Source organism: Calidris pugnax, unplaced genomic scaffold (assembly GCF_001431845.1).
Source record: "Calidris pugnax isolate Ruff unplaced genomic scaffold, ASM143184v1 scaffold694, whole genome shotgun sequence".
Taxonomy (NCBI): domain Eukaryota; kingdom Metazoa; phylum Chordata; class Aves; order Charadriiformes; family Scolopacidae; genus Calidris; species Calidris pugnax.
Genome location: NW_015091411.1, coordinates 154,606 through 181,221, shown reverse-complemented (window position 1 = coordinate 181,221; position 26,616 = coordinate 154,606). Strand labels below are relative to the sequence as shown.

General features: G+C 41.8%; 1 protein-coding gene across 1 annotated transcript; it reads left to right on the top strand.

Annotated features, from left to right (window-relative positions):
* Nucleotides 1-1,381: 1,381 nt before the first annotated feature.
* Nucleotides 1,382-25,014, top strand: ABCG2 (ATP binding cassette subfamily G member 2 (Junior blood group)). The gene is made up of 16 exons (XM_014961495.1): nt 1,382-1,602; nt 7,299-7,509; nt 9,383-9,442; nt 9,924-10,038; nt 12,062-12,214; nt 12,629-12,786; nt 13,555-13,706; nt 14,155-14,259; nt 15,719-15,969; nt 18,030-18,112; nt 19,223-19,312; nt 19,939-20,063; nt 21,599-21,753; nt 22,687-22,776; nt 23,460-23,557; nt 23,994-25,014. Exons 2-16 carry the CDS (start codon nt 7,304-7,306, stop codon nt 24,142-24,144), a joined length of 1,992 nt encoding a protein of 663 aa, XP_014816981.1. The 5' UTR covers nt 1,382-1,602; nt 7,299-7,303; the 3' UTR covers nt 24,145-25,014.
* The last annotated feature ends 1,602 nt before the right edge of the window (nt 25,015-26,616 follow it).

The following is a 26,616-nucleotide window of genomic DNA, read 5'->3' as shown; positions in this document are numbered from 1 at the left end:
AAAATAACTATAGCTTTTTATCTCTGTTATTTTGTTGTTGTTTCGTTTTCTTTGATCATGAGTGCCAGTCATGCCAAGAGCAATAGCCACCTCCGACTGCATCCTGTGCAAAGGCTCTGGTTTTTCCTGACTTGCCTGGGAATAGCCCAGATCTAATACTATGAAGAGTCTGCTGAGGTTTTCAGGCCAAAGTGCAGATATGCTCCCTGAATGAGATAACAGTATTTTTGCATCTATTGAGTTATATACCTTCTCAAATGCTACTGGGACTATGAAATGGTCTTTGGTACCTGCTAGGATTCTTGTAAGTCTTGTATAAATACAGTACAGAGTTAATTATGATAAAATTACTGATAAAGGAAAAAACAAGATCCCTGGAGCATGATTCCTGAACATGATTACTTACCCATCCCAAGTTACAGCCAGCTAAAAAACCTGGCCTTATGATGTTCTGACCTGGACAGCTCTTCCAGGCAGCCTTCATGTTTGCTAATTATTGATGAGTCTTGCTAGGAAAATGAAAGCATCATGCTTTTAACTGGAAACCATCTGTAACGTGTGCACTTCTGCATCCCTCTGCCAAGGAGAACAACTGTGATCACACGGGTTCATGCTCTTGTCAGAGCCCCGGCAGAGCCCTCCCACAGGATGATCTCTGGGATGCTGGCCAAGTGCAGGCAGCCCAGCTGAACTGAAGGAATTCCTTCAGCATCCCCCAGAGCCTGGTCGACCTCATCGTCAGGGTTACTGGACTCGGAAGCTACAGCTGTCCTGGCAAGCAAAACCGTGTCTGGGAGCAAATGGGAGAAGTGGTGTGCTTGTCACTGATGCCACTCCAGATGTTAGTGCAGCTCCTGGAAAGCTGTGGTCTGTGCCAGGAACCAATGCCCTTACCTCATATAAGGTAGGCTGCCTCAGCTTTGGTTCCCTCCGTAGCATCAATTACCTGCCCACATGTTATCTTGTGAATACCCTGCTCTGATGGGCTCAGTACAAATTTTTGCGTTACTGTAGGCATTTTGAACTGAAGGAAAACATTCCCAGGTAGTACCTGTCTGCACATCACTGGGGGAGAAGAATTCACAGCCAGCTGTGCCTCATCTGACGTGCCATGCCAGCATTCATCCCGCCCTGCCAGCTCTGCCTGGCTCGGCCATTGCTGCCAGCCCCTGGCAGCTGCCCATGCTGTACTTCATTCAGATGTCACCGCTGCCAATGCGGGTGGTTCGGGGCGGCTCCTGACGAGGTGCTGCGCTGCAGCTCACTTATGACTTGTTCAGCTGAAAGGAAAAAAAAAAAGGTGAAAGCTGTGGCTCGTCCTGGCCCTGCCCTCCCCATAAAGCCCTCTGGCTTCCCCAGCTCGCAGGCAGAGGGTGGAGACTCCCCAGGGTGAGGGAGCTCGGGGAGCCCAGCTCCCAGCAGGCTGCCCTTGTGCCACAGAGGTGATGACACGGGTGGGACTGCGGTGCCCTGCCAGCTGAGCGAGCCATCGGGGCTGCGGTCCTACACACCACACTCTTCTCTTCCCTGGCTCCTGCTTCCCTTCTGCAGCCTCCGCTGCCTCCTGGGCAGTCCTGCAGCACTGCCCCAGACCTGCTGCTGGTAAGTGAGTTGGGAGCAGCAGTTCAGCCCTTTTATTGGGATAGATTTAATTCAGTGTACTGGCTTGCTTCCTCGCGCACGAATTGCTTCTCTGCCATCTATAAGGAATTAAATTCAGCATCTGTTTTCCTCCGACAGCCGAAGGAAGCACAGCAAAATGCTTGCCTACCTTTTCCCAGCTTTTCAAGGGATTTTATTGAGAAATTCATTTCTCAATTTATTGAGAAATTAATGAAAATATGTTTTATAAATGGGGGATGAAAGCTTCAAGGCTTAAAGTAAAACTGGTATAAAGGAGAAAAGTTAGAGTGTTTTGCAGGAACGCCCATACTTGGAGTTTGCCCATGCATGTTAATGTGCTGCAGGTAACACACGTGCAAATGCCTGCACCCACAGAGCACTGCTTAGTTGGTCTCTAATTAACACACAGGGCTCTTTTCACAGAAGGTAGGTTACAAATCCCTAGTAATTCGGTTGGCATTTAACTTACAGATTGCCTGAATCGCATTATCCTTATTTACTCAAATGGTTTTAATTTCCTACGCGTGTTCCTGAGAAAGAAGTCTGGCCCTGGGCTGGCTGTACTGCCCTCTGTTACGTGCCCACATCCATTCTCTGCCCAGTCTACAGCCCTGTAAATGCATGCAACTTAAGGGGGAAAAAAAGGTATACTTACAATTTCTGTGAATTTATATGTATCCAAAGTCTAAAATACGCATTTGTAGTACATACTGTACTGTTTCAGCTCGCAGGTTGCAAGACTAAACTTTGTACTCATTAAAAATAAGAGAAATAATAGTGCACTTAATTGTGGTTTCTCTGGCAGGTTCAAGCATTCAGAAAAAAGAAAACTGGCTATTTTTAAAAGGCTTTGAGCCAGCTTCCTTTAGAAAAATGTGATGAAAGCTGGTTGTGTCACTAAAACTCTTCCTCCTAAAGTAACTTCAACATTTATATACATACAATACTTTGAATAACTGCCTGGATTTGAAAAAATGAATCACACGCGCGTCTCAATTTAACTACCGCTCCTATAGTATTGTTTTTTCATTTGAACTGCAAATAGCTCCAATGCCAAAATCTTTGCAGGAAGACTGTGAGGAATTAATGTTACTTAGCTTTTTATATAGACAGTATAACTTAAGGCATACAAATAGGTTTACTGAAATTGCTTGCAAGACCCTAGGTATGGTATTGTTGTGGTTTAAGTCAATTGAACTTTGTAGCCCCTTTTTTTTTTTGTTTATGTTTTTGTTTAGTGCCCCTGTGTAAGCAAGGAAAATAAGACTTTGGTACAGTACAGGTCTCAGAAAAATGTGCAGGACAGTGACCATACTGAGAGTTTCATTTTCTGTGCATCAAAACAGTGAGCAAAGAGATTTCATGATCATTTTAAAGAAAGTAGTTTCATTTTGTTAGAAATAAAAGTTTAAATCTCAAGATCCAGTACTTTGCCTCCTGACAAAATTTTCTGAGACTAAATATCTCTGAAGAAAAGGTTTAGGCTTAAACTATCAGGCTTGAACTGAAATTGATGCTGAAATCGGTGGCAATAAAAAAGAAAGATCTGGGGGAAAAAATAAAATTTGTAAAATTCCCAAAGAGTTAGTAAATTTCATATTTAGCTGATGTAAAAATAATGTATTATATTGAGAGTTGATATGATGAGGATATGAAATACTTTCTATCATATTAATGAATGTTTCTGAATACAGCAGGCAGTACATATTGTAATTGAACCTCCTGCTCATTTCTGATCTAAAGCAGATATTTGTAAGCCAGTGGCAATAAATTCTAGGAAACTTCATTTAAAGAATATTAGTTTGCATAGAAATTGATTTGATTAACTTTCATCATGGTTGTTTCTTTGTCCTGCACATGCTCTGACTTAAAACGTTTCATGGCTCTGTGCCACATCAAACGCAATGAATTATTTTTTAAACAAGGCCTAAACCAATATTTAAAAAAAATCCATTCCTAAGGAGCAATTGCAAAGAGCTGACAGTTATATTAGCTGTAAAGGAGCATGCTCCTGTATCCCTATGGTGAAGCTTGTTGTTAGCTCAGAAATTGAAAGGTGGTTTGTAAATTACCAAACTCTATCCCACTGCATCTGCTTACCCCACAGTGAAAAAAAGGTCTCCAAAAAAGAAAAACAAACCAGAAGCCTAACTGTAGCACACAGGCATTATTTCCACTGTTAGCACTTCCTGTTCTTTCAGCACCCTGTTAGCTGGGATCCAAATTGCCACGGTCGGAGGTTTCCACAAGCTTCCCAGGCAAAGCCACAGCTACCCCGGTCTCATGTTGGTGACAGTCCCACTCAGAGGGAGAAACTGGGTTATGGGACTTTCCAGGGCTCCTTCTCACCAGCACGCCCAGAACTCTGTTGTTTTGTCATCCCAAGGAGCTGCTGTGACAGAGTCCTTGCAATGGTTACACTTCTTTGAGAAGAGAGATGGCTAACACAGATTTCACAGAGCAACTGATAAACACCCATTCAAGTTTTATGTGTAGTATTCTGTGATTTCTTTCTGCAATAAATTCTAATAGCTCTGAAAGTGTAAAATGCTATTTTCAGTATTAACCTAACATCTGAAATAGATATTTTTTTTTACTTTGATAAATGATGTATGCCCACATACACCGCTTTCCCCGAAGGGGCAGCCATCAGAAGGAACAGCGCACAGACAAATCTGTGTCTTCCACCTACTTCATCCCATCCTGTCACTGCAAGTGGCACGAGCGCGCTGCAGCCATGAAGGGCCATGCTGACTTACACCACAGGTCCAGCTAGACCTGAATCCAGTCTCTACTAATAGCTGCCAGTAACCAGTGCTTTCACAAGGGACAGCAAAGAACACTACTTTTCTCTGGCAGATTTGGGCAATCACTGGGCTCAGGTCTTCCCGAACTAAAGGTTTCCTGCTGACAGCTGTATTAAATAGCCATTGAGGGACTGTCTACTATGGATATAATCCTTCTCGTAGCTGATTTATTTATCTAGCTTCTGCAGTGTTCTTTGCAAAGATGTGCACAATCAAATCATAACTTGATTGGTAAATTAAATTTAATTTCAACATACTGTGTGTTCTTAAGAATGACTCTGTGAAAGTAGTGTGATCCTGTATTTATGAAAATATTATCTGACCCTGTGCTTATTGTCTGCCAGTCAAGTTTGGTCTGGAAAATTGAATCTTTTTCATTCCTAAATTAAAAGTTTGTTTTCTAAAGAGCATTTCTGAAATTTCAGTGGAAGTGCTAAGTTAGGTTTCTATGCTGGTCTTTGGAAAAAAAACAAACAACCTAAACCCAAATGAAATGAAGAATTTAACTATGCTGTTGATAATGCCTGAGGTCAGACTCCCATTTGCACATAACATTACATCTGTAATACTGAAACATTAGGCTGAGAAAAAAAATCTGATCAAGTAAAATACTGATCTAGATACCTTATAGATACAATGATATATCAAGGTCAGAGTCACACTGTCTTCTGGAGAATTCTGCACTCACATCATGCTGCTGGCTATCCAGCAGTTCCAGGGATTTTGTAATGTCTATCTGTGGTGGTGTCTCTGTGGCTGAGTGTTTGGTACCTTGCTTGGCATGCTAGCAAGCATCTGCTAGACTTTAAGACTTTAGGTGAAAAGTTCCCGCTGTGGTTCTGAATGCTTATCTCTAATTTACCAAGGCATTCTTTCAAATGGCAATGATTGATGTCCCACCAGATTAGCCCAGAAACTACTATATATAAATAGCCTTATAAAATTAGCTGCCCTCTTGCAGGTAGGTAAATCTTCTCTGCCAGAAGTAGAGGAGTGTAGGCAGTTTATAGATCTTTCAAGGCTTTCAGACTTTAAGCATTGCACATTTAATTGATGCTCAACTTACTCAAAAGTCATTTTAGCTTAAATAAAAGCTAGTGCTATTACAACTGTATTTGGAACACAGTTACTTTTCATTGTAGGAAAATTGGGCCAAGATTACTGATTACTAAAACATTAAGCCTTATGTTTTTGCCAGCACAGAAGACTGCAGTTCGTCAGAAGAGGCAACCTTGGGCTAGACTTGGGATAGCATCATGTGGAGACAGATGAACCAGTCTTTACAAGCAGAGAGGGCTGTTGCTGAAAGCAGCGCTTCCAGCCGTTTCACTGTGCTGATAGCCACAAAGGAGAGCTCAGCTGTCTGTCAAGTAACCTTAGCAAACCAACAAGATAAGGGCTTGGTTTTTTATATGACCATATGACTGCATTCGATTAAACGGCCTTTTCTTCAAGGCTCATTTTATTAACTGCTCTCAAATTTATACAGCATGTCTGAAATGGTCTCATAATTTGCCTGCCTTCCTGCAAGCAGTATAGCTGTGCTAAGGTACGGGACTGATCATGCCAGAACTCACAGCTGTCTCCGCTCTCGGTTCCCATGAACTAGGGCATTACTAACATTTCCCCCAGTGACAACTAAAGTAATTAGACTCTGATGAGTCAACATGATATATAGAGAGGCTAGACCCTGCCTCCCTCCTAAATGACCCTGTGCTTAAGGGGGACAAAGGTCCGCATGTACAAGGGACACCTGCAGATATCTGCACGTGAATGGCTCACAGACAGGAACCTGGTGAGAGAATTTTAATTATTACACAGCTACTTGCTATTTTGTACATGGAAAGCAAATCCAAGGTGAAGAGAATTATTTGGCAGGGGTGCCAGTTTCCCCTACCTTTGGCAAAATTGTTTTGATTAAACTAAACCAACAATTTTCAGATTTTGTTACCATTGCGCGGGAGCAATAGAGGTAGGGGGAGTATCTTTACATTGAAACTACCCCTTGAAAAGAATGGCTAATGGGCAGGCTCTAAGCACATTCAAAAATAGAAAGAAGTCTGATGAAGCAGATGGCCAGAAGACCAGGTCGTTTTGGACCTCAATAATTTTGAGCCAATCTTTTGGTGAGTGACTTCTTGTACCTATGGTTTCCAGCAAGCACGCAGCTCTCTCTCAATGGGCAGCCCTCCAGAAAGGGCACGATGTCATGCTAGTGCCTGCTGTGAGAGGTACCTACTCCCTCCTACCAGGAGAACAGACACAGCTGTCCTAGTCCCATGTCCCAGTGCTGCTGCAGGGGGAGCTCTGTGAGAAAGGACCTGGGGTTGCCCTGTGCCAGACACAGGCATCTCCATCTGGAACCAGTGGACCTGCTGCTGGCCAAAGCTGAACATGTTGGTAATGCTGGCAGTGCCTCTCTGAAAATCTACTTAAGGAAGCATAAAAGATGTTGTGTAGCAGCTGTAAGAGAGGAATGTGGGAGAAACAACCCTGCAGACTCCAAGGCCAGTGAAGAAGGAGGGGGAGGAGGTAGTCCAGGCACCAGAGCAGAGATTCACCTGAGAGGGCAACTGGATGGGCATCTGATGGCCAACTGAGGTCAACCCACCACAACAGACCATTGGGGTAGAGGGAGGCTCTTCTATCTCCCTTAAATCACATGTTGCAGACTCAGCTCCCCATCAGCTTTGTGTCGCCTCAAGGGCTGAGCTCACAGGACCTATACTTCCTATCTGGAAGAGAAAGACCTAGATGGACATCTGCAAAGCCCACAGCAGGTCCAGCACAAAATACTGCACCCAACAGATATCTTTCCTCTCCATACTTAATCAAATCTTCCCCTTTCCTGTTTTTTTACTTATACAGGAAAAATGGCAGAAGGCCAGCCACACCTAAGTATTCAGATGTCATACTCAAATACAAATGGTATCCCCAGCAGAAACCAGTCCTCTCCAGACTCGGCCAGCAAGGGAGGAAGCGTACTAACTTTCCACAATGTCTCCTACCATGTGAAGATGAAGACTGGGTTCCTGTGTTTTCAAAAAACAACCCATAAAGAAGTTCTGAGAAATGTCAAGTACGTATTTAAACATATCTTTAGAGTATGTGTATGTCTTGTTTCTCTCCGGACAGTTTAGTCCACTCATGTCACTCAGCTTCTGAGCACAATAAATAGGATTGGATCAAGGTTTAGAAAAATTGTATGTATGTCTGGTTGCTTTGTGTTTGCCATCAACTGCACTTAAGCTAGGCCCCAGTGGTCCTCAGTCAATATGGCTGCGCCGGTAGGGCGGGGAGCTGTCATCTCCCCTGCCCCAGGGAGGGACAGCCTTCCTTGGCGCTATCAGCACGGGGCACGCCAGCCAGCTGTGGCTGTTTTGCACTGCCTGCCAAGCCTCCTACTGCACTGTGGTGGTTAACTGAGATACCAACAGCCTGTCTTCAATACCTGCACCTCCTTCCCGAAGGTGGCCTTTGGGAAAGTTAATTTTGAGGGTTTTAACTTAAAATGTTTAAGACAGTAATGTAAATGAGGGTTAGGTTAACTTTCAAGAGATGTAAACTTTTCTCTTGTTTTCCTTCCCCCTTTTTTTTTCCCAACATGAGCACTGCTGCAGTGAAAGAAACGTCGTTATGGCCTTTGTTCAATAATCTATGCATAGAGTTTGCCCATTCACAGTTCAGTAGTTAAACTAAGTGGCAAGTACTCATAGAACATGCCATTCCGAGTTACGCGTGACTTTCAGCTCCCTAACTCCAATTTCTATCATAAATATTTGCCCTTTTGTATAGCTCTGTCTGTCCTACTCTTTTCCCATGCAGTTTCCACACCTCCTAAACAAGAGCTATTAAAATCTTTCCTACCCTCCTCAAGATCCATATGTTATGGTAACTCAATTGGCTGACATTGGTCATTTTCAACGATGTGAGCAGAAGACCCACCTTGTGGCTTATTGTAAAAGACCAATGTTTAACACACGTTACTCTTTTCCCTTTCAAAAAATGCAACATTTGCATTTGTTTTGTTGCATATAGGGTTTTTTCTGTTAAAATCTCATATCATGTAACATAACGTGTGCTTCTAAATCTGTGGAACCATCAATTTCCACAATAAGAAATGGAAGGAATCAAATACACATCAGGAAGGCCAAAAACAAGCCTCCTAGCCTGCATGTCAGTAGGTCCCAAGAACAGCTGTACAGCACCAGACCCATGGTCAAGTACTCAGATCCCTGATACATGGATTGCTGATAGCAATCAGTACCTGAGTGCAGTTCAAGATAAACCTGGTATCATAACATACAGACAGGCTTTTGTATGTGCAGTGTGATTCTTGTGTGCACTGAAGCTTGTTGAGCTCAGATTTTAGGGGCTAGTCAGGAAAAGTAGCAGTGACACCTTCACATGCTCCAGCAAAAGGATAAAAAAGGCAGTAGTAGTTCCATATACTGGATAATTTGTAAAGGGTCTTTTCCCCAAATACTTAAAAAACCTTTTGAGTTTCGTGTGGCTTAAAATCAAATACAGAGAAACTATCAGCTGCATTTTCTTAAGTACAGACAAATCCATAGTATGTTCTGTCCACAGGGGCCATTATTCTTTCTCCTAAGAGAATACCTGTAGAACTGCATGTGGATAAAGCAAGTGTGTGCTTCACTTCTAGAGATCCATGGGCAAAAAGTATGCATATGTGTTTTGCTACATTTTAGTCAAGTTTCTGTGTTGTCTTCATTATATGAAGATTAGTTCTTGAATTAGGAATAAAAATTAAGGTGTATTTTGACTGATCATAAATATTGTTTGTGACCAGGCAGCTTCATTAATTCCAAAATTAATGGGATGCAGAAGGTAGTTCTACAGATAATTTACTCTAGCCTACCAGACGAAACAGGAAGAGAAGAGAGATAAAAACACACTATTTTGTAAAGCCTATCTGTTTTGTCTTACAGTGGCATCATGAGACCGGGACTAAATGCAATTTTGGGACCCACTGGCAGTGGTAAATCCTCGTAAGTGCCCTCTTTGCCCTATACAGAAATTACACCAAGGAGATAATGAACCTGCACATATTTAGCAGTAATGGACAATACTTTGAGGGAAAGATTTTTCATTTCATTTAGGTCTATGCAAATCACACTGGTTTCTCAGAAATACCTGAATTCAAAAATGACAATCAGCTTACGCAACAAAAATGTAATTCAGTTTTAGTCCACACTTGCTTGATACGCAATCTTTACATAGCATTCCAGGTTAGGCTCATTTTATTGAACGAATGGACACAAAAGCACTATGAAAATGAATCGATCTAATTTCCTTAGGAAACTAGGACAAAAGAAACCCAGCCCTTGAAAGTTGCTGGGGCTTTTCTAAATACCAAATGTTTAACATGGGATGCTTTTATGTAACTGTTTGTCCCATGAACTGGGTTTGTGGTTCAGAGAGCTTACTTCCTGTGCGCTCAACTGATAAAGTAACCAACTTTTGTCCTAGTTTACTTGACATTTTGGCTGCAAGAAAGGATCCTCATGGGCTTTCTGGTGACATTTTGATCAATGGAGTTCCTCAGCCTGCCAACTTTAAATGTACCTCTGGATACGTAGTACAGGTAAGTAATTTTTATCACTGTATGGATTTTATTGTCCCCTTCTGATTGCAGTTGTAACAAGTTGGTGCAGTGTTGCAAATACCATGCCTTGATCCAGGAGTTGAGGCTGGTGCAGTAACAACTCTCCACACACCCACCCTTCTCTAGGAAAGAGACTCTCTTTCGTATTTGAGTGGCTTTTCTTAATGCTCTACAGTCAATGGGAGTCAATGCTTTGTCACCCTTCTTTTTGGGGAACAGCTGTAGGCTACCGATATGCGTTGGAGTATTTTCCAAGTATGCTTTCTGTTATCAAAACCTTTGCCCTGCTAGGGTGGGCTGGGGAGAGACACAAAAGAAGGAAAACCACACCCCTCTTTTAATTTCTTTCCCATCCCCGCTACCTGTGCTCAGCAGCATCCTTAGAGTTTATCAAGCTCTGAAGAGGTGCATCTATGGAAACGCCTTATAAAAGTACGGTCAGCATGTTACAGAAAGGTAGTTTCTCAAAACACACATAACCCTTTGAACTTCCTACAGCTGACAGATTGCTTTTGCAAGAGACAAGTAGCTAAAAAAACCCCTACCTTTCACTCTACCCCACATGGGCACAATTTCTCTTTTCCTTCCTTCTCTTCTCCCTGCTGTGGTGGGCTGAGGCTGCATTAACAAATGCACACCTGAGCTGTAGTTGCTCCTTAGGTCCCTTTAGTCCTTCAGTATCTCACTCAATACTTCCAAAAAACTGAATAAAGTAAGAATATGTCCAAGAATATGTCCAAGTGGCGGCCAGTGACTAGTGGTGTTCCTCAGATGTCAGTACTGGGACCAGTGCTATTTAACATCTTTGTCAGAGACACGGAGTCATTGAGTACACCCTCAGCAAGTTTGCCGACAACACCAAGCTCAGTGGCACAGTCAACACGCTGGAGGGAAGAGATGCCATCCAGACGGACCTGGACAGACTTGAGAGGTGGGCCTCATGAAGTTCAACCAGGCCAAGTGCAGGGTCCTGCACCTGGGATGTGGCAATCCCAGGCACAAATACAGGCTGGGCGGAGAAAGGATAGAGAGCAGCCCTGAGGAGAAGGACTTGGGGGTGTTGAGAAGCTCAACATGAACCAGCAATGTGCACTGGCAGCCCAGAAAGCCAACTGCATCCCAGGCAGCATCAAAGAAGCTTGGCCAGCAGGTTGCAGAAGGTGATTCAGCCCCTCTACTCTGTGCTCGTAAGACCCCACGTGGAGCTCTGTGTCCAGCTTTGGAGTCCTCAGCACAGGAAGGACATGGACCTGTTGGAATGGGTCCAGCGGAGGGCCATGAAGATGATCAGAGGTTTGGAGCACCTCTGCTATGAAGACAGGCTAAGAGTTGGGGTTGTTCAGCCTGGAGAAGAGAAGGCTCCGGGGAGACCTTATAGCGGCCTTTCAATACCTGAAAGGTGCCTAGAGAAGAGCTGGAGAAGGACCCTTTGTCAGGAAGTGCAGTGACAGGACAAGGGGTAACGGTTTTAAATTGGAGGAGAGGGGATTTAGATTAGATACCAGAAAGAAATTCTTTACTCTGAGGGTGTTGAGACACTGGAACAGGTTGCCCAGGGAAGTTGTGGATGCCCCATCCCTGGAAGTATTTAAGGCTGTGCTGGATGGGGCTTGGAGCAACCTGGTCTTGTGGGAGGTGTCCCTGCCCAGGGCAGGGGGTTGGAACTTGGCGATCTTTAGGGTCACTTCCAAATTTAACCATTCTATGATTCTATGAAATACATGACGGATTGTTTTGAGTATGTTGCTATTTATGCATTTTGATATCATGCATGATGGAGCATGTTCCTATATTGGCGATGAATGCAAATATAATTGTGTGCATGAAATCAACTCTCTGCTATGACACAAGCATTGAAGATGCACCTTAATGCACGTTCTAGCAGTTGCTACTGTCCCTCTGCATGCAAGGAAAACATAAACCACAGGTAGATGCAGTTTTAATAGGGTAAAATAGAAATTGCTAAGCTGATAATCAAGTATCTTTTTTTTTTTTAATGAAGGATGATGTGGTGATGGGAACCTTGACTGTAAGAGAAAATCTGAAGTTCTCGGCAGCGCTCCGTTTGCCAAGGTCAGTGAAGGAACAGGAAAAAAATGAAAGAGTGAATCAGATCATCAATGAACTGGGCTTGAGCAAAGTGGCAGATTCCAAGGTAAGGCATGTAAATACGGTGCTTAAATCATGGCCAAATATTAAGTGATGTATTTAATTAACCAAATGGCTCAGTGTGGCAGAGAAAAAAAAAGTAAAATTAAACGGACTATTTCAGTAATAAAATTAATAACATTTTGTATGGCAATCCATACAGACTCTGCACTGATGCTGCTGTATGCTATTACATTGCAAGGAAGGGGAAAGGTAGTCTGTGGTTGGAGAAAAAGAGAACATAGCAAGTAATACAAATGTTAAGAAATGGCCTATGTGTGAGGTAACAGCTACATCTGTACCTGAGAGTAGGGTCAAAGCTCCTTACAATTCTTCCCAAATGCTGACAGGCTGATAGGTTACTGCTCACTCCAGTATTTGTTACCAGGCGAAACGAGACAAATTTCTTGTTTTGTGGCAGGTTGGCACCCAGTTCACTCGTGGGGTGTCTGGAGGAGAGAGGAAGAGGACCAATATTGGAATGGAGCTCATCACGGATCCTGCGATCTTGTTTTTGGATGAACCAACTACAGGGCTTGATGCCAGCACTGCTAACGCTGTCCTACTGCTACTGAAAAGGTGATGGCCCTGGAAACAGCTTCCTGTTATCACCACTCAACTCTGCCACAGTTCAGTTGTACCTGACTTAAATTACAGTTACAATGAGCAAACAGGGAAATCAGACATGAAACTGTTTACCAGTGAGCCAAAGCTGCAAAGGGGTTATTAGCTGTGTGAATTATCTCACTGTAAAGTAGCTGCTCAGAGCACTATAGAAAGTATGTTGCACAAAGCGTGTACTTGCTGGGACTGCAGTTTGTCTGTGATAGCTGTCAGGGACAACTTCAGTTATTTTCATGTCTGCCCAGGCCAGAAAAGTGATCAATATACCTGTTGTACAGTCTGGTAAGGTGATTGATTTTAATATGGATGGTAGTTAGAACACAGGTAGCTGTTTCCCCATCACAAAATCTCAGGCCTATCTTTGGGAAAACAAGTACAACACACTCTTTCTTTGCAAATTTCAAATCATTTTGCATTTACCACAAGTGAAGAGGACTCAAATACCTCTCTCCAGAGCTTTTTGTTTGCATCAAAATCTTCCCAGGACTTTCCTCTCCAACAAGATTCCTAGTGAGAAGGATCCTTCTTTTCTCACACAGCCACTATAAATATGAACTAAATATTTTCTTTTTCTTTTTTATTTTTTTTCCTTTCCCCTTCCCTCTCTGGCATGCCAAATTAATCAAACTAACCAAGGCTTAACCGAACTTGCAAATTCTCTTATCTAAATACTGAATCAACTTGCAGCGCTAATATCTGTGTCATTCCTCACTTCACATTCAGGATGTCAAAACAAGGAAAAACAATAATCTTCTCCATCCACCAGCCTCGGTACTCCATATTCCGACTGTTTGACAACCTGACACTGCTGGCTGCAGGGAGAGTGCTGTACCACGGGCCCGCTCAGAATGCCATCGAGTACTTCCAGTCTGTCGGTGAGCACAACTCACAGCAGGGCCAAGTGCAGCAACAGCCTTAATTTGCACTAACTTGAATAAAATGCCAATAGTGCTTGATCAGAATTGGATATAGTGCATAATAGCAAACCTGGGATTTTAACAGGCTAAGCATTTCTTTTGGTGTTTCACCTCTTGACCTGTATGTGGGTTTGGATGATAGGGCTGACCTCTAATCAACGTTCATGGGTGCATCTAATTAGGCAAAGCCCAGGCTATGGTTGAGAAGGGCACATTGCCAGCTGTCCCTTTACTTTCACTGGCAGAGGTGTCAGGCAGTGCCATTCAGCCCTTGGGTAAGCACGGACCTTTTGAAGGCTGCAATGCTTCTGGTGCAGGCTGCTCAACAGGCACAACGGTGTGGCTGTGTTCAGGCTTTTGCCAGGTACACAACCACCACTTAGGGCTTGTGATCCTGTCACCGCAGGCTACCAGTGTGAGCCGTACAACAACCCTGCTGACTTTTTCCTGGACATCATTAATGGAGATTCCACTGCGGTGGCAATGAACAAGACTGATGACGCTAACACAGGTATGAAACCCAGAGCTGAGTGAAATTATCACAGCATGTATTTTGCCAGAAGGTGTCTAGCACAAGGCTGTTACAGGTGTCAAACAACCAATAACCGTGGTGTACAAGCATACAGTTATTCATATGCATTATGTATTACGTACTGCTGATCCATTTTACTTTAAAAGGAAAAAATAAAACCACCATGCTATTCCTAAATCCTTTTTGTTTATAAGTGAAAAATAATTAGCATAACCTGAAGTAAGTACTAAATTCACATACAGCCCAACTATATAAAACATTTGTGTCTATGCAAGAACAGTTTGCCTCTCATAAATAGGTATTTAGTAATTTATCATTGCTATCCAGTTCTTCATAAAATGACCTGTATATTTTTGTGTCACACTCAAATTACGAGATGTTAAAGGTGAAAGAATATCTTCCTGTGTTGAAATTATAATGTCTGGAAATATAAGAAGCTGTTTTGTCACTTCTCGACACAGAGAAGGAGCTTGTTTCATCTTTGATGCAAACCAAATGAAGTCCTGCAGAAGCCAAGGACAATTGTTGCACTTAGGGACATGATTTGCTGCAGCTATGACTTGTATTTTTTACCTAATGGAATGGTTCATCTGTTACGAAATTATTGTTTTCCTGCCTCTGAGTAGGGTGGGAGAGGGGAATAGAGCTACGAGACCGATATTCTCCTGATGTTTCCCTGAAATTGTAGTAAGGCAGAAATTATCCTCAAACTAACAAATCAAATCTCACCTACATTCAGCAGCACCCTTTTTCATCCTATCAGTTGCTACTCATTAATAGCACGCTCTTTTCACATGAATGAAAAGGGAAATGAAATAACTATATGCTATGTGCCCTTCACTATATCCTTTACCAAAGAAGCAACCAGCATTTTACAAAAATGCTGAGTATGTCCAGGGTCCGACTAATATTATAGCTGGCAACACGTGTATTTGTCATTGGAAAAGCTCACATGGGACAACAGTTGAGAAAAAAGTGAGCTCCAGCTGAAATTTCTTTATGACAGACTCACAAGTTCGAACGAAGCAGACATATGCAGGATTACTTGGATCTAAAAGTCTGGGAGGTCTGGGATTATTTTATCAGATCTGTGAAAACAGACCACTTACAGAAACTGGGGGGTGTGTGGGGGGAATCACTTTTTGATTAAAAGTCAGATTGCTGCCAGTTTGAAACTTTATCAGCAGAGAAGTGTTTACATAGCCTGCTGTGAAGACAATGCCTGTGGGACAGGTTGCACATACACAGAGGTTTGGTCTTATTTATATTGACTCTTTTTAATTGCATGCTATAAGACTGAGTACAATGAATCATGGGAATGAAACTTGTGTTTTAATTCTTCTGGTTCATTAATAACTCTCCCGCCCCGACATGTCTCCTGGCTTAAATCCCTAATAATCTTCCTGACCCTTACAGAAACAGTCACTTTTCTTTTTAGTCTTCTCAGCAGAAGAACGTACTGAATATGATACAACCTTGGCCGAGAAGTTAGCAGAAAGATACTCCAACTCCACCTACTACCAAGAAACAAAAACAGCATTAGAGAATATTTCTTTGGGAAATACAAAGAAAACAAAAGCCATTTTCCGACAAATCACGTATGCCAATTCCTTCCTTCATCAGCTGAAATGGGTATCCAGGCGCACATTTAAAAATCTGTTAGGAAACCCTCAAGCTTCCATAGCTCAGGTAATGCTATTTGTATCTATCCTTTTGTGGTATAAATTGATTTGGTTCCACTCCTGTATTAGATAAATCATCGGGATGGTTTTGCATCTTCATATTTTGACTGCAGTAAGCATCTGATGAAAGAGTGTTCAAAAGAGTGGAAATATGATTCACTAGAAGGTGTCCTGAACACTCCCAAATAAGCAGCATGAGGAACCGTTCAGTAATTAATTTTAGACTACTGAAAGATTTTGGGAGGCAAGACCTTTTGCAGCAGGCTAGTCTGCTGCTCCCAGCCAGGAGCAGATTATCTCCGAAGGAGTTTCACACATTTGCTTAAGAATATTTTTCAGACTCTAATTGTCCAGGCTTGGTACTGTGGGGTAATGGACTACACTTGCATGCTGAATTAAAGTCCATCACACAATGAAGTGCTGGAACTTGGCTCAAGTATAAAAATATTTTCAGTCTCGTGTCATTTGACTGTTCATAATAGTGATGAGGTCTTCTGGAGAAGATGTGATGAAGACCACACCAGGATCCAACACCTGCCATGGAAGATAAGCATGTTCTGCATGGCTGGCCCTGTTAGTAGTGATTTTTCAGAAGAATCAAACACAAAACGTGTTGATTTCTTCCAAGCTGTGCATTGCCTTCAAAAAGAAAGAATGCCTGGCTGACCTCTGCAGAACGACTAATCCTCAGAAATCCCCTAACTCACAAGCCAAACTCTGCAGTCCCAGCACCAGAAATCTCCCACTGCAATTCTCAGCAATTTTAATGGAGCCAATACAAAATTGCTCCTGAACGAAGGGTAGAAACTATCTTCATCATGATTTATATAATGAGTGAAATGACCAGCGTGGAGGAGAAATGAGTCCATAATCCCTGAGGTTAAAAAGCTTTGAGCCTATGTGTGTGCGTGTATGTTGATAGTATGGAGATCCTTAATAATTGCTTTGTAAAAGCTTGACCTTGTGACAAGAATTAGTCTTGCAAAGATCTCGTAATACCCCAAGGTTAACAGTCCTGACTTGTTTCTCACAATCTTTTCTATCTCCCCACCCTCATTAGGGGTGGATTTTACAAGCATTCTTTGAGAGGTACATGGCTCATTAAGCCTTTTTTCATTAATCTCCAAATTAGTCTTGATATGATCCCTGCTTTCCTCTGCAATTGGCTTAGGACCTGAATTATCTCTGATACCTCATTTTATATTACCTTCCCTTTCAGCAGGACCTTAGTCATAGGGTACTACAGATCAACAACGGGTTTATGGTCTTAGGATTCATGCATTGCTTGTGATCAGAAATGGCAGAACTGCCCGATACCATCCGTTTTGCTGAGATTTTTGTCATTTGCATTTAGCATAAAAAACTGCAATGTATACACTTAAGTCTTTCAAATTATATCTTTGAGGCAGCTGGTATCTTTGCTATTTAAATTATATTACAGCCTGCAAATATCAGTAAACCTATAGCCCAGTTGTAGTATCTTGCTCATGTTAAAAAGAATCCCGTGAATAGGGTGTGTGATAGAACCCAGCAATTGTACAGCGTGGAGCATGAAAATAAACTGTCATCCTGAACCCGGCAGTCAGGAAAGACTGCTTTTGGTTACGGGTTGCCAAGCTCAAAGCACCATTGAGGTGGCTCCAAAGAAACCACCGCAGAAGCACTGCACTGAAGAGCTGTGTCCAGCCCTAGAGCTAAGTTACTCTTGCCACTGACAGCAGATGGGGAGTCACCCACTGTGACCCCAATACCGGGGTGCAAGACTCAACACCCATCTACTCCCTTCCCATCTGTAACAGCTTTTCTCCTTTCTGAAAATGCTTCCTGCCAATCCACACTCACCCACTGTATGTTTCAGAAAAACTGTTGAAGCTTTGAAAGCAATGAGAATAATACTTTTCCTCTTCTTTTTTTTTTTTTTTTTTTTTTTTTTTTTTGTTGTGGTCTGTACAGGAAATGTCACCGCTGAGGAACAGAGCGACCCGGAGGGCTGCTTTCACACGCTCCTTTCCGCTCTTTTATAATCTTTTTCTCTTTTTTTTTTTTTTTTTTTTTTTTTATATTTAGTTGTGTGTTACGGCTTTACTGGGATTGGTTGTAGGTGCTATTTTCTTTGGACTTAAAGAGGACTCCACTGGACTACAGAACAGGTTAGTCATTTTAGGTAATGGATATCCAAAGATTTGAGAAAGCTCCCTCATTGCTGCAGTAGGATAACAAACAGCTTGAAGGCTGAGAAGGAACTCACGAGCTCTTTATGAAATATACTTACCTCTGTAAAGCAAATGCTTCCTTTCACGTCAACATGTAAGGCCAAGCCTACATGGGAGACTTTGAAGTGAGGACGCTCTTCTGCCTCTAGCAAGGTCCCCATAAAGTAAGCAGGGGCTGCAGTTCTGCCCTGCCGTGCTGTACCCTGGACAGGCAGTCCAAAGGAAGGGAGTAATGCCGCTTCGGTAGAATGACATTTTTTCAGTGCCAGTCAGGTTGCTGCTGCCAACAGCAGACATCATATTTAAAAGGATTTTTTCAGCATGGCAGCATTTTAACTAACTTCCTGCAAAGATTTCCCCAGGATAAAAAGGTTAAAGATTAAAATATACAGACTTGGGTACATGAAATCGGGTAACTAAAGCTTTGATTTTGCAACTGCTTCTGTATAAACACTAGAGTTTACCAGCGGGAAGTCAGAAGGTGCATCTAAATCTGGTTTTTAAAATTATTTTGGTCTACATATCATTTTGACAGCTGTAGGTCCATGACCTGACAAATGGGCTTGTAACCAAGAAAACTCTGGGTTCTTGGTCTTGGAATATTTCATACCATTTACTTTACAATGGCCCAGTTTTAAATTGGATATGAAAGTGTGAAAGCAAAGTCTTTGTGGAAAAGGTGAAAACAACTTCTCACATTGCTAATTTAGTTCCTCACAGCTTGCATCAGACAAATACCTCACAGACGGAGAATTTTTAACATGTCAGAAAATGACATTAAAAAAAAATATGGAAAATCAGTTCATTTTCTATCCATTGACTGCATCAGAGGGAATACTTTCCTTGCATGCAAATAAAAATGTACCACATCTACTTCAGCTTTGTTATGGACTCACACTTGTAGCCAAGCCTTTTCCCATGGAATTTGGGATGGGAGGTCACACACTGCCGAGCCCAGGGACTACAGTGGGATTTACATGGGCTGTAGTAGAAGAACTACAGTTACATCACATTTTTAATAACAGCTTGCTGTTTTGCTTTTTGTAGAGTGGGTGCAATGTTCTTTCTGACCACCAACCAGTGTTTCAGCAGCATTTCAGCTATTGAACTTTTTGTTGTGGAAAAAAAGATATTTATGTAAGTAAAATATTACAAAAAAAAGTTACCAGGGAATACTGTTAAAGAGTTTGTTTGTTTGCCCTGCTGTAGCTAATTGTCATTCAAGTACACCTAGTGCAGACTTTTCAACTTGTTTCACTGCTAGTGCTCATTGCAAATGCTCTCTCATAGTCTGTTAGTGAGTAGTCTGCAAATCCCCAAAACAGTACCTATGATTGCAAATGGCTCAGAGTTTAAAATTATTAAGATATGTAGGAAATAAAACCCTGAATACCCAGTTTAGGTATTGACTAATAAGTTTGTGACTCACTAGCAAGGACAGAAAATACCGCATAACTGGATTCTTTAAAGCTATGCAGATTACACTGTACAGAATTATTTAAACTTTGCTCCCTCTCTCTGTTTTGATGACATGACACATATTTACTAAAAATTCTGTGCACGAGTATCCATATTCATTTGCATATGAAAATGCTACTCTTACCATATCGTGTGGCTCACTGGATGTTGCATTACAGTCTAACCATGAAAGAACTCTTTTTTTTCCAGTTTGAGCTAGAATTCATATGTCTCCAGGTGAAAATAATTTTACTGGGTTTTAGGGATTAAATTTGTAATATGCTTTACATATCTCTGTGTTCCAGACATGAATATATCAGTGGGTACTACAGAACATCTGTGTATTTCATCTCAAAGCTAATGGCTGATTTACTGCCCATGAGGACTTTGCCAAGTATCATCTTCACCTGTATAATTTACTTCATGTTAGGCAAGTATGGTCTCCTACAGTCCCATTACAATCCTCTCAATAAATCAACAAGGCACTCACATTTTATATAAGTGCATGTAGATTTATATAGGCTAAAGCACTACCTCGGCATGGTGCTTGCTTTTAGTATACCATGCTGTTTACAGAAAAAACATACTTTCAATGATTTCAGCATTCCTGTCATAATCTGTGACATGTCTCATCTCTACTGCCCCTAGAAGGAAGCGTGGCATAACCATTACTACATCGGTTCAATTTATTCCTTTTCATTTATGCCCATCTTAACTTTCGGCAGCTTTTACAAGATACTGGTTCCATCCTTGCAAGAACACCTATCAAAGAAAAAGTTTTGCTTTAAAAACTTAATAGTGTGTGAATTAATATCAGCTTGTTATTTTTGGTGACCCTTCTGGTAAGCCTTCTGGTTAGTGAGCAGACTGAAAATTTCTGGCATCAACTTTTACAACCCTTCAAATATCAACCTCAAAATATGTCCCAAGCAGGCTATTTTCCTAGGGTAAGGTTTCAGATCATGACATCTTTTGGGATGTCCCAGAAGCTTGAAAGTACAAGTAAAATTTAAGAATAATCACAGTTCACTTCGGTCTGAGTTTTTTGCCCAAAAGAATAGGAAACATAACTGCTTCACCAAGAGGCTTTTAGAGTGTGAAACTGGAGTGAGATAGACCTTGGTACCAAATTCATAGCTACTCAAAGACTCCTAGGTCCATTAGGAGAGCTCTTGATGGAAACAAGTGAAATGCTGTACAACTGCCACCCAGGGAAGTGCACTAGAAATTTCTCCTTCGATAGACAACTTGAAGCCACATTGAAGCCTTCACCTTGGACTCTGTGAAGCACAATACTGTAACTTCTACTCATTCTCAGTCTCCAATGTTAGTGTAGTTACAGTCATACTACTGCTCAGAGTACTATTCTATGAAGACAGGCTGAGAGAGTTGGGGTTGTTCAGCCTGGAGAGGAGAAGGTTCCAGGGAGACCTTGTAGCAGCCTTCCAATACCTCCAGGAGAGATGGGGAGGGATTCTTAATCGGGCAGTGTAGTGATAGGATGAGAGGTAATGGTTTTAAGCTGAAAGAGAGGAGATTTTGATTAGATATTAGGAAGAAATTCTTTACTGTGAGGGTGGTGAGACACTGGAACAGGTTCCCCCGAGAAGTTGTGGATGCCCCATCCCTGGAAGTGTTTAAGGCCAGGCTGGATGGGGCTTTGAGCAACCTGGTCTGGTGGGAGGACTAGCCCATGGCAGGGGGGGGCTGGAACTCAATGATCTTTAAGGTCCCTTCCAACTGTAACCATTCTATGATTCTATGATTATTCATCTTACTCTCTGTTGACATGGTATACACATACGGACTGTGACAAGCCCCACTGGGTCTCAGAGATGTAGCCTATGCTGTCAGACAAAATGTAATCTGTAGGCAGAATACACTACATACGTCAGGATAGTGTTCAGGTTTTGGAGAAGCTTTTGGCAGGATCTTACTGAAACCCTTCTTGTTCTGATCTTTAAGGTTTGAAACCAACAATAGAAGCCTTCTTTACAATGATGTTTACCCTTATGATGGTGTCCTACGCAGCCACTTCTATGGCATTAGCCATTGCAGCAGGACAGAGCGTGGTCGCTGTGGCAAACCTGCTAATGACTATCACATTTGTTTTTATGATTGTGAGTAGCATTATCCAGTTTTCTAGACTGAATCCTGAAATCCTAGCAATGCTGAAATCTAAGAAATCCTACCAGCACAGCGTTCAGCTGAATTCTGCAAAAAGACTGTGGGGTCAAGCATGTCAATTATCCTAATTCGTCTGATTTGAATATTTTGATACTGTGGGGCGAAATATTCTGATTTTTCCTTTTAACTAAAAAGAACCAAGGGACTAGGGGGGCTGGGTGTGAAAGGGAGGGAGAGAGGTTCCTCTACCCTCTCTCTGTGGCTCTGGCAGCAGCATCCTGCCTGGAAAGCAGAAAAGGGGCCTGTGGCTACATTTCGTTCACTCTTCTTTAGCTTTGCCAAAGACAAATTTGGCTAGCTGAGGACATGACCCACAACCTCCTGCTCTCTGAGACCACTACTGTAGCTGCCCTCCTCAGCCAGAGCCAACCACCGGGCACGTCAACCAGACAACACACAAACAGCCACAGTTAGAAGACAGGCACCAGAAACAATGAGAAACAGCAGCCCTGAACCAACAGCCAAAACCCACATTGCCTCAGTTTCAGGGCACAGGAGCAAAAGTGAATACACACCTCCACCCGCCCCGCACCCCCAACTAACAGCAGGCACTTCATGTGAACCCCATGTGGGACCCACAGATGGGAAGCATCTGAGTTTGAGGCATGGGTGAAAGCATTCCCCCTTACACATTTCGTGAGAACCACATGGGGTTACAGCCCAAAGCTGGGCAGCAGAAGGGACTCCTTCCCTCTCCTGTGTTCTTCCACTGGAAGAGTTTCTTCCTCTAGAAATGCCTTTCCACTTGTTTTTAATCTGAAGAAGCAGAGTCAAGAGCTAGAAAAGAACACATGGTAACAGCATGTAATGTATAATTTGTTTTTTTGTTGTTACTGTTGGGGTTTTTTTGTAATCCTTGTCTCTAGATTTTCTCTGGGTTGCTGGTCAACCTCACAAGCATCGTGTCCTGGCTCTCCTGGCTCCAATACTTTAGCATCCCTCGATACGGAATGACAGTAAGTGCTGTATTTTCCTGTGTACAGATCTGGAAAAGATTACCTAGAAAGGAGTGTCTTCATTCATGACAAAGAAAACTCCAAACTTGATGGGCTAATGAGCCCATGAGCTAATTAAATACAGCAACCTCAGAACACAGTGCAGTACCTTGAAACAAGAAAGGCTTCTCATCAGCCAGCACCCACTGCTGTTTAGAAGAGCTCGCTCGGTATCTTGGAAACCCCTCATACGAGACACACTCTCACCACACGAGAGGGACCACGTCCACTGAAATGCAGTTGGACAAAAGCAATACAGAGTAAATAACAATGCTATCCCTAAAACACAATTCTGCTCTTTTGCATCAGACAAACAAAGACCTGTCGAGCTAAAACTTTTCATTTCATAATTTAAGCAAGGGTGATGTTTTGCAGATAAATTTGGGCTTTAATATGCCTGTGCAGAAATAGTCCAGCCTGGGGGAAGTGTTGAAGCCTGGTGATGTGCATGTGGACTGCATGAATTCCTTTCTTAGAAGAAAAAGAACTGTGCTGCTTGGCTAAAAAATGGGGATTTGGCCAACATAATAAGTGGTGATATCATCACATTTTTAGAATAATTTTGAATTGAATTATATCTCATCTTGTTAACATATTTCTTTACCTACTAATTCGTGTTGTCATTATTTCTTTTCTTTTAAAAGGCTTTACAAATCAATGAATTGGCTGGTCTGAACTTTTGCGGCAGCAGTAACAACACAAACTTAATCAGCAACGATAATTATCAACAGATAAGTGAGATGTAAGTATTTTGGTATATTAAAATGAATTTGGTACATTACACTGCCAGTGACTTAGAAAGTCCTACCGCATGAGTCTGTGAATTTTTATACGGAAAATGAAGTTTTGACTGGGTTTTTACATTCTGTCTGCAAAGAACATTTTGCTTATTGTCATATTTAGTATTTATAAGCTAGAAATATCTGGCATTATGCTTCTTGCTTTTAACTGCATTCACTGAAACACAGAAACGCACACTACAATTACACAGCCTCAAAAAATCCATTCCAGCTTCCTACAGGAAGCCGATTGCAGCTATTTACAAATAGAAAATAAAATAGTGACATACAGCTGGTGTTTGCCTGGCCTACTATAGACATTAAATCACACTGCACTAGGGATCTTCCCAGGCACCTCAAACTGACTAAGTTTGTAAATGTGTGTGTATTTATCCATAGGTTCTGTAGCGGTGATGAATACCTGAAAAAACAAGGCATTGATGCGAGTACCTGGGGCCTGTGGCAGAACCACCTGGCTCTCGCCTGCATGACAGTAATATTCCTTACCATTGCATACCTGAAACTGCACTTCATGAAGAAGTTCTCTTAAAGCCAGAATAAAAAATGCAATTCCCACTGTTCAGTAGTTTGATAAACTGACTGTACAGCTTTTCTTTCTTTTTCTCTTTTTTTAAGAGCTCTTCCTTTGTATTTTTGTTTATGATTACACAATCGAATGCCATCCTTGTATATTAAATACTTAGTATTTCTGTACTTTGCTGAAATGTCTGGCAACCATCAGTTCTCTTTGCCATAAAATGTATACTACTGCTCACTTCATCAAGAGACTATTCAGTCTTTCTGCATGTTGTAGCTATGAATTTGTTAAATCACAAAACTAATATTTAATGGCTTAACCTGAAAAAAAAATATGGTTCTATACTTTAGCACCTACATTCACTGGACAGTCCAAAGTGATGTTTATCAGGACACCAACGTAGTCTCAAGTGCTAATGTGGTCACAGTCTACGTGAGACAACAACAAAAACATCTTCTCCATCTCAGTGCACGTCTCACACTCTTTTCTATTTGGGAATCATTACTGCTCTGGAGTGTACTTGATTGATGCCACCAAGTTTTTTCTTATGAAGTTGAAGTGGTAGAAACACTATTTTTTAAAAAAAGGTGACTGTGTGCTTACTTATTCTGCCAGTTTGCGTAATCCTTGTACTGAAATTTGCTTTTTCTCTGCATAACTGCAAGACATCTTCACTGACCTGTAATTACTGCTGTTGTGAGTTCTTAGTCTTTTTTACAGTGACCAAATTCAAATGTGCAGCTAATCAGGATGGCACCACATCTGTAAGAGCCCATAGGTGGGCAGCAACCCTTTCCTGGCAGCCCAGCTTTTCCCCTTCCACGTGGTACAGATGCAACAGTGATTCCAGCAAGGACCTCTGCCCTTATCACATCCCGTTATTACTTCATGCAATAAAATTTGCTTTATTTTAAAGACCTGTTGCTTAATTTTTGCTGTGGTCTAGGGACTCCTCACCAGCAATCTCTCGAGTTTATTTAGGAGTTGCGTGTGCAGTACAGTAACATTATAGAGGACCATTAGCCCAGCTGTACTACTTCACCAGTGTACCTACCCCCTTCCATGAAAAGTCCACAAGCATGTCTTGTGGCTGACTTCATTTCCTCCTTGTATGCAGCCAGCACGTCGCAGTAAAACTACACAAGCGGCCCCGAGCCAAGGTTTTGCCATGTGAGAGGCGGGAGAGCAGGCGGCCAACCCCACAGGGATGGGCAGAAGGTCCCCAGCTGCCGCCCGGGCAAACGCTCCACGTGCTCTCCTGGGTATAGCGGTTCCCTGTCTGACACATTTTCAGTTGTCAGATATCTAACACTAGATTAAACTATTTGAAAACAGAATGATTGCAATGCAAAGGATCTTACCTGCAGAATTATGCATAAAAACGCATGGAAGACACAGCTCCCCAGATATACCTGCAAGTTGAGTTTTATCATCTCGACAGAGATGTCCTTGCAGTGAGGTCCTTGCTCTGGGTGAAGTTGTTATCTCATGCTCTCACAGGCTTCGTCGCCAGCAGTGCCTGTCCTCGGCTGTGACAGGAGAGCAGTTCCATGACAGCAGCCAGCTGCTGACACCCGGCACTGATGGCTTTCCCACAAATTCATTTTCTGTAGCCAGACACGGATTTTCTGGAGAAGCCGCTTTACTTTCCACAACAGCTGCTACAGAATGGTGAAGTGGCATTTAATAGATATCAAGTGGCTGTTTTTAAAAACACCATGTTTCATACCTTTTTTCATTCACCTTTGTCACAACTCCACATAAGCATCCAGCAAGTGGACTGAAAAGTAAACAATGAAAGAGTGTAATAAGTCTGTAATTACAGATTCACAGACAGAGAGCACGCACTAACTTAATGTTTCAATTTCCAGTTCAGCTACAAGGGGATCTTGTACAGAAAGGTGCCAATGTAGACCTGAATTTTAGGGAAAAACACATATAACTAAGAACACAAATAGAGTATCCCCAACAATACAATGAGCCTTGAAAAAGTGAGGAAAACTTGCTCAATCATTAGTATTTCTGTATTTAGTTATTTGAATGTACTCAGTTTTCAGAAAATAGGTTATAACCCTGTTAAGTTTTAAAATCCATTTACATGACTCTTGCATTACAATAGTCCACTGTTGATTTATACTTTGGTAAAGTAACTTTTAAGTTTATGAAAATAAAAATTTCTTCTTAGATTATCAGGAAACAGTCACCTTGAAACTAAAGCAACAGACAGATAACTGTCTACAATTACACTTGTAGGACTGAACTATAAGTGTGAACTCATCTATTTCTATGCATGTAACTAAAAATTAGAACCAAATACGAATGAAACTATAGTTTTGTAGTACTCAGGCCTTGAACTCGTTCTTGACAGGTTATCAATTTTTTCATTTATATCAAAACGGACATTCAAATTAACAAAATGAATATACAAACAGAATAATTTTGGTTTTGTTTTGCAGTGGGATTGTGAGACCCAGCCTTAACACA

Bases quoted from the DNA above. Each gene is read 5' to 3' on its own strand.
- ABCG2 (XM_014961495.1), top strand. From the start codon at position 7,304: ATGGCAGAAGGCCAGCCACACCTAAGTATTCAGATGTCATACTCAAAT. The intron at 10,039-12,061 runs GTAAGTAATTTT...TTTTTAATGAAG, and splicing joins CCTCTGGATACGTAGTACAG to GATGATGTGGTGATGGGAAC. The intron at 21,754-22,686 runs GTGAGTAGCATT...CCTTGTCTCTAG, and splicing joins TCACATTTGTTTTTATGATT to ATTTTCTCTGGGTTGCTGGT.